This window comes from Melanotaenia boesemani, chromosome 16 (genome assembly GCF_017639745.1).
Source record: "Melanotaenia boesemani isolate fMelBoe1 chromosome 16, fMelBoe1.pri, whole genome shotgun sequence".
Lineage (NCBI taxonomy): Eukaryota > Metazoa > Chordata > Actinopteri > Atheriniformes > Melanotaeniidae > Melanotaenia > Melanotaenia boesemani.
In genome coordinates this window covers 9,816,191-9,824,217 of record NC_055697.1, presented here as the reverse complement: position 1 = coordinate 9,824,217, position 8,027 = coordinate 9,816,191, and the positions used below count along the sequence as shown (strand labels likewise).

General features: G+C 42.9%; 1 protein-coding gene across 3 annotated transcripts; it reads right to left on the bottom strand.

Annotated features, from left to right (window-relative positions):
- Positions 1 to 142: 142 nt before the first annotated feature.
- mlh1 (mutL homolog 1, colon cancer, nonpolyposis type 2 (E. coli)) lies at positions 143 to 7,617 on the bottom strand. Of its 3 annotated transcripts, XM_042011214.1 has the most exons (19): positions 7,359 to 7,617; positions 7,061 to 7,151; positions 6,691 to 6,789; positions 6,527 to 6,600; positions 6,354 to 6,426; positions 6,184 to 6,275; positions 6,032 to 6,074; positions 5,768 to 5,856; positions 4,730 to 4,842; positions 4,554 to 4,647; positions 4,309 to 4,462; positions 3,866 to 4,215; positions 1,641 to 1,774; positions 1,171 to 1,279; positions 1,018 to 1,081; positions 779 to 943; positions 602 to 694; positions 417 to 527; positions 143 to 344 (listed from the first exon to the last, which is right to left on the bottom strand). In XM_042011214.1, the coding sequence occupies exons 1-19, from the start codon at positions 7,463 to 7,465 to the stop codon at positions 189 to 191; spliced, it is 2,211 nt and encodes a 736-aa protein (XP_041867148.1). In that variant the 5' UTR covers positions 7,466 to 7,617; the 3' UTR covers positions 143 to 188. The 3 variants fall into 3 exon arrangements, with proteins under 3 accessions (XP_041867148.1, XP_041867149.1, XP_041867150.1); XM_042011215.1 differs by lacking the exon at positions 7,359 to 7,617 and having other exon boundaries at positions 7,048 to 7,136; XM_042011216.1 differs by lacking the exon at positions 7,359 to 7,617 and having other exon boundaries at positions 7,007 to 7,098.
- Between the last annotated feature and the right edge of the window lie 410 nt (positions 7,618 to 8,027).

Below are 8,027 nucleotides of genomic sequence, written 5' to 3'. Positions count from 1 at the left end.
GGAGTCTTGGCTCTTTAAAATAGGCCATTCAGAAACATGGCTTCCTATGACAGAGAGCCCTTTGTACATAACAAGAAAACATTTTCAGTCTGTTTTAGTACAAAGTATTTATTTATAGCAAATTGGTGAGACAAAATGAGCAGCATTTATGTTTTTTTTTTGTTTTTTTTTTATCAGATCTGACAGATTCAGCACCTCTCAAACACTTTGTAAAGATCAGGCAGGTTTGCGATTTGCAGCACAGTTCCATCTTCACTGAAGTTCTTTGGTGGACTGAAGAGGGTTCGGAAAGCTTTGAAGATGATGTGCTCGACCTTCCAACGCCAAGAATTCACCTCAGTTTCCTGAAACATTACAGCCATATACATCAAATCTTTTGATTCAGTTTTATTTTTATTAAAGTTTAGTCTCCTTACTTGTTCCTCCCCTGGCTCAGTTTCCAAGATGTACTGCTTCCTGATGGAGTAGAACATGCTGCACTCCTTACTGAAGTCTCTGAAGCAGTCCTTTTCATTGTCCCAGTTCACCTGTTCAACGTGCAAAATCCTTAAAATACTTTTCAATCTAGTCCTAAGTGATACGAGACTATGTGGGATCTCACCTCTGTGGCAAGGCGCAGGATGAACATGGGGAGACCCTCCATGACAGGAGTGTACTTGTCAAGGAGGAGTGGTAGTCCAGTGAGATTTCCTTCCTGTGGTGGACACAGTTTTGGTAATATAACCAGTACTAAACTTCAATAAAAGGTACTAAATTTAATAATCCAATCTAAACTGACCTGGTCTACCTCCATGGAAAAGTAATCCTCCAGCATTTCAGCTTTCTTTTTCAGGAAATCCACTATGTACTGAGCCAGACCCTCTTTTGGACCGTCCTCTTCAGTCCAGCCGCTCTCCTCAGAGTCCAAAGCCAACATGGCCAGGTCATAAAGAGGTGCAGGTGTCTGAATACACACAGTCTGCCTTTAAAACTGATGCATTTTCAAGTCCGTTTATTCAAACAGTTAAATCCACTTACAGATAGTCTGAGTACACCAAAGTTCCCAAAGTCATAAATGAGTATTTGATAGAAAAGCTCCTGGCTGGAAGAGAAAAAAAGACCAAAGTAAGGTGTAAATCAGCAGCTTGGGAACAAGTAAGCTGGGCTGTGTGTGTTTGGTGTAGCTCAGACCTGAGTTTAGTGGTGTTGAGCAGGTACAGTTTGGTGTGATGCTGAATCAAAGTCCACTGAGGATTGACGCAGCCTACAAATGAGTGGTTCTGCAGCATCTCCTGAAGACCTGGAGGAAAGAAGTGGACACAACCAAAAGAGAACTGCATGTGACTGAAGTTATGGTTTGTGAGCATGTAACAGGAAGTACAACTTTCAATGCCAAGAACACAGGACTGTTTGTTCATGAGTTATGTTGGCATGGCAACAGATTTTTTTCTTTTTTTCTGTTATGAAAGCATGATGTCACAGCGCAGAAAGTTGTGTTAAATGAGTTTGGGAAATGAGCTGTGCTGAGAGTCAAAGCAGAAAACTCAAAGACTGAGGAGGATCTGTTTGTGCAGGTTCTCATGTAGGATGCAAGCGATCTGAAACTTTTTTCAACTAGTGTGTCATCTCAGAAACGTATCATACGTTTTCTTTGGAGGTACCTTTGTGTGTGTTCTCAGTGGTTTCAGCTCTCAGCTCTTTAATGCTGGTCAGTTTAATTGCTCTTCTCTTGGGAGTGGCAGCAGCCATCAGGTCCTCGTCTGCTTCCTTCTTCTGCTCCATCCTTGGTCGCTTCCTGCCATGCAAGAAAACACACACAGTGTTGTCACAGTTACTGCACACAGCACAATGTGACAGACACTCAAATTTACAGCCAACTTGACGAGTTAATAAAACACTGTCAGCCACATGGGGGCAGAAGAAATCCACCATTTGATGATGTTAACTGGAGGACAATATAATTTTAACCTACTAAGACCTCTAAATATGAGCACATGCAGCCAGGAAATGAAAATGAGCTAAAACAAGACAAAAAGAAAAACAGATTGAGTGATTTCCACTGCAACACAATATATAATAACAAACCATGCCATCTGGCATACTGTGCGATTATAGAACATTAACTCACTCAATGCCAGAAGCAGGTATGTGCTATGTGTCACTGATTGGCCTAAAGGATGATGATGTAATTTATGAGGGATGATACATGTTCCCGCTCTATTACTCAACTCATACACTGCAGGTCAATGTTCAGGCTTGCTTGGGATTGCACCAGAATCAATTATACACTAAAATCTACCTTGAGGAGGATCAACCCCCACAAAGCTACAGGGCCAGACAACATCCCTGGATGTACCCTCAGAGCTCATGCCAATGAGCCAACAGACATTCTCACCTCTACATTTAACACAACAACTTTCCCTCAGATTGCACCCACTCCTCTGCAACTGGCTGCTAGACTATCTGACTGGCAGCCCTCAATCTGTTAGGATAGGAAACAAGACTTCAGCCAGCATTACCATGAATATCAGTCCCATCCTCTACACCCTGTTCACTCATGATTGTGTGGCCTCTCATAAGGTCAACATAATCCTATAGTTTGCGGACACCGCTGTGGTAGGATGCATCACTGTCGAAGACGAAGCGAAATACAGGCGGAAGGTAGACACTGGTGACATGGTATGAGGACAGAAACCTCACCCTTTATAGGGAAAAATCCACAGAGATGGTAGTGGACATGACCCACTGCTTCTGGGAACAGGAAGTGGAGAGGGTGAGCAGCTTCAAATATCTGGGGGTCCACATCAGTGAGAACCTCAACTGGACACTATACACCACACAGCTGGTGAAGAAAGCACAGCCTTAGCTGTACTTCCTGAGGAGGCTGAGGAGGTTTGTCATGTCACCAAAAGTCCTCAACAACTTCTACAGCTGCGTTGTTGAATCCACCCTGACCGGCTGCATCACTGTGGGATGCAAACCCCTGCAGAGCGGTAAAGACTGCATCCAAGATTACCAGGACTCCCTTGCCCTCTCTGCAGAGTATCCACTGACGCAGAGTCATCAAGGATCCCACCCACCCCCAACAGAGATTCGTCACCCTCCTCCCCTCTGAAGTGCAGGACAGGCAGCTCCTGCCAGCTGTTAAGAAGTCTGATGGTGGAAGAAAAGAAAGAGTTCCTGAGTCTGGATGTCCTGCACAAGCTTCCCTGTCCATCTGCCACTTCTTCAAGCTCCTTCAGGGAAATCCCGAGGCATTCCCAGGCCAGCAGAAAGACATATAGTCCCTCCAGCGTGTCCTGTGCCTTCCTCCAGGCCTGTTCCCAGAAGCAGGTGCCTGGAAAACCTCTCCAGGGAGGCGTCCAGGAGGCATCTTAGCCAGATGCTCGAGCCACCTCATCTGGCTCCTGTTGATGCGGAGAAGCAGCGACTCTACTCTGAGCTCCTCCCAGATGACCGAGCTCTCACCCTATCGCTAAGGCAGAGCCCAGCCACCCTGTGGAGGAAACTAATTTTGGACGCTTGAATTTGTTATCTTGTTCTTTTGGTCACTACCCACAGCTCATGACCATATGTGAGGGTAGGAACATAGATCGACGGGTAAATATTGAGCTTCGGCTCAGCTTAGCTCCCTCTTCACAACGACAGACCGATGCAGAGTCTGCATCACTGCCAAAGCTGCAACGATCCTACTGTTGCTCTCCTGCTCCATTCTTAACAAAATCATGAACAAGTCCTCAAGATACTTGAACTCCTCCACTTGTGGGAAGGATCTCATTCCAGACCCGGAGAGGTTGGGATTTTACTTTTATTCATTTTCTGTGTTTCTGTTCAGCTGTTTGTGTCTAAACTGCAGCTGACAAGAACTACTGACGCATCTCATCACCTCTGAGCGTCCTCAGCAGGGCCACTGCATCCTTCCTCGACTTTAGATGCCTGCGCTTCCTGTGCAACCAGGACCTCCAACAAGTCTGCATCATCTGTATCGTCCATTTCTGCATCATCCGGCTGGATAGTCTTGGTCTCAGCCTCTGTATTCCTGCTGCTAGGACCAGCTGGCTCAGGATCAGGATCAGGGGGTGGCCTCTCTTTCGGCTGGAGGAAGGCATCCAGCTTCTGGGTACGGGAGTCTGTCCTTACCATCTGGTGTGCGTAGACACGCTCAGCGGACTCTGCTGTGGTGCTGGAGGCCTTTACCTCCGTCCCACCTGAGACTGACAGCCCTGGCAGCAACGTCTGGAAACAAAGCACCAGACAAATTGGACACAGTCTGTAAAACTGACAGATGATCTGTGAGCAAGGTGCATGTTTGGTTGATGAATGTCATACCTGAGTGAAATATGTGCGCGAGGAGTTGGAACCCAGAAGTTTGCTCTCGATGTGCTTCTGAACACTCTCGATGACACTGTCCTCATGCAAGAAATGCACCTCATGTTTTGTTGGATGAACATTGACATCCACATTCTGTGGAGCGATTTCCAGGCTGTGGCGATTAGAAAGCAGAAGTGTACACAAGATTAAATTAACTGGAACAGAACCTGCTGCAGGAAATAGACACATACGCAATGACATACCTGAGGTACAGAAAGGGGTGTGTGTTCTTTGGAAGGTACGCAGCATAAACAGTCTCAGCCGCTTTCTTCAAAGCACTCGACTCCACTAGACGATCTGAAACATCACAGATAACGACGTTCTCTTAACATGATTGAAACAAGATTAAATTCCCTGCTAGGTTGCATTAGTAACATACGGTTGATGAACAGGATCAGGATGCATTTCTTGACCGAGTAGTTTGCATTTGTGATGTAGCCTTTCATCTTGAAAGCCAGCTTCTGATCTTCACAGCCAACTTCGATCAACTCTCTGGGAACATACCAAAAAACCAGTCATGCAGTCAGTGCTGAGGTGAGAAGAGGTCACATAAAAGCAGAGGGCATCGAAGACTAGACAGTCGTGAGAAAAGTGCATCCTCCTTTTACTATTAGGAGATTAAATGACAGATCTCAAAATGAGGTTAACACAACCTCAGATACAGGAATTAAGAGAGTAAGAAGCAGCGAGGTGATGTTGATCAAATGCACTTGAATAACTGATAAATAGTATGTGTGAGCACCTCTATGAAAACCATTAGTTTCCTTTGTTTAGTTTATTCTGGAGCATTTAGGTAAAGAGTATGGATATCAGCAATGATCTTAGCAAAGCAACCTTTAGTGCCCATTAATCTGGGAAGGATTATAAGGTTATCTCCGAACAATCTGTAGTCTATCATCCTGCAAAGACAAAGATTATTCACAAGGGAAAAACATCTGAGTTTTTTCAGGAGTCGACATCCCTACAAGTTCAAATCATGGAATGCTCAGAGAAACTGCAAAACAAAGAAAAAGAAAGCATCAAACGTGATCTGTTTGATTAAAATGCTCTGGCAGGACCTTCAGAGCACAAAATAATGTTGCAAACCTCATTAAACTGAAGCTATGGTGTAAAAAACGAGTGGGTCCAAATTCCTCCACAATGATGTGAGAGACTAATAATGTCATAAAGAAGATGATTACTTCATGGTTTCACTGCTAAAAGTGGCTCTACAAGCCGTTGAATCATGGAGTGTACTTTGTTTTTCACTAACTACTTCTGCATTTGGGCCTAATTTAGTTAAATAAATAATATAAGTGTAATATGTTATGTATTGTTCATATAAGGGTATGTTTACTTAATTTTGACCTGGGAGATGCTTTTTTTTAACTGAAACAGGTTGTATTCTCTGTTTGACATGACTATGGTGCAGAGCTACCTGCTGACAGCATTGCCAAACACACTTCGGATGTTGTCTACAACGGATGCATTGGGCAGCGTCCTCACATCTGCCACAGTCTCTCCTTGCTGGAGAACAAGAGGAGACAAAAAACAAACATTGTGCACTCACAAACACACACAGGGAAAGTACATAAAGAATATAGCCAACAGTGATTAATTGTGGTTGTCTTTCTTCCTTAAAGCATCCAGCAGCTGATTTGAGAAAGTCTTACATTCAACGCAAAGCAAAAGCTCATCTCACCTTTTTAACCGAGAAACTTTTTCCTGAATTGTGTATGGCATACCTTTAAAGACACGTGATGGCAATAAACATGTACAATTAGTTTAAAAGAGCTCAAAAATGTATTTAAAAGAAGCAAAAATATCATGGAGACAGAGGGGTAAAGCACAGACCTGCTGACCACATCTACAATCCTGGAGTACTCATCACTGGGGCTCTTCAGAGCCTTCCTCCTTGTGGATACATTATAGAAAAGATCCTCCACCTACATGTGATGAAAAGACTTATTTCTCTGCATCCATACACTTCATGGGGTTTTTACCGATATGCTACAGAAACTCACCAGAATCTGTGTCCCCTGGTTGCCAGCACATGGTTTAGGAGGGCCTTTTAGTTTACCATCACTGTAGCAGGCTCTGCTCAGTGACACAGAGGATAATCAATACAGGAGAAAGTTTAGACTTTCCAGTTACTTAAAAGAAGATAATGGAGCAACAGTTTAAACTGTGATAATACCTGTAAGCACACTTGGCATCAGCAGTCTTGGTAGTTATGGTGACATGGGCTACATGGCTTATACTAGCAAGAGCCTGCATATAAGAACACAGACAGCAGATGTGATGAGATGAGATGTGGGCCAAGATTCAATACAGAAAGACTGAGTTCGAAAAGTTCAGCACCTCTCCTCTGAAACCATAAGTTGCAATAGCTGAAAGATCCTCAAAAGTCTGGAGTTTGCTGGTGGTAAACCTTTCACAAACAATTTCCATATCCTCTTTCTGCAATAGAGAGCAAAAGATCTTTAAGAGTTTAGCTATTATCTCTTCAGAAAGTCAGCAGCAAATAAATACAATCTCAGTGCAAGAAAAGCAACAACATGCTTCTTGTTTGCAGTTAGATTACTATCACAGAAGGAATTAATGGCATTAACTGTAATTAAGTAGTTTTTAATTGTATTATGACAAATACACACACACACACACTACTGCCACTAACTTAAGGGTCCTGAGTCCTGCCCCCTCGTGATGGATACACACCCCTCACACCCACCCTGATGCCGGTGCCATTGTCCTGAATCTGAAGCAGCTTCAGTCCACCATCCTTTACTGTCACCTGAATATTGGTTGACTTGGCATCCAAGCTGTAAGATAATAAAAAATAAATAACTGCAGTTACAACAAAGTGCCATCATGTTCAGTGGAAGTATTAAATCAGTTGGGAGCAGAAAGTGTATTGGACATTATATAAACATTGGTGGTTAGTGCCCTATTTCACCAACTGTACTGTCGAACCTATTGTTACTCAAGTCACCAACATTTATTAGACTGGCTTATAATATTATTTATACCAGTTTTCAATCATTTCTTTGACGGCGTTAGCAGGACGCTGGATTACTTCTCCCGCGGCAATCCGGTTTACAACAGTCTCGTCTAGCCTCCGGATAACTCCCGCCATGTTTGTAGTGTTCTTTGTGTGGTTTTAGAATATGAAAACAGCAGCTAGTAGCGGTGAATGCACGTAATTATTTGACATAAAGAATATAATAATGCTCAATCATAGTATCACTTTTCGTATTAGCAACACAACAAGTAACAGAGCTCACGTGTGACCAGAGAGGAGCTAAAATCAAACACGAAGTCTCACTCTCTATAAAAATGTAAAACTTTAAGTTATATTACCATCGCTCAGCTCTTCTATCAAAATAACGATGACATTAGCAGTTTTATATTAATAAAATGAATATTCACTGACCTTAATTAAGGTTTTCATTTTTTATAACGCACTGACCCGTGGCTGATTATTATATCGATGTGTAAATCTCCATACTTCCGATCAACCAATGCATCTTCATAAAATAGACAATCTTTGACATAGCGCGGGTAAGGAGAAAAAAATTAAAAGGGGTGGGTAAAAGGTTGGACGTCATCACGTCGTTGCTAAAAGTCTTCTTCGTTGGTAAATATTGAATAAACATTATACCATAGCGCCAGAAATAAAGTGGTACAAGGTTAAAATT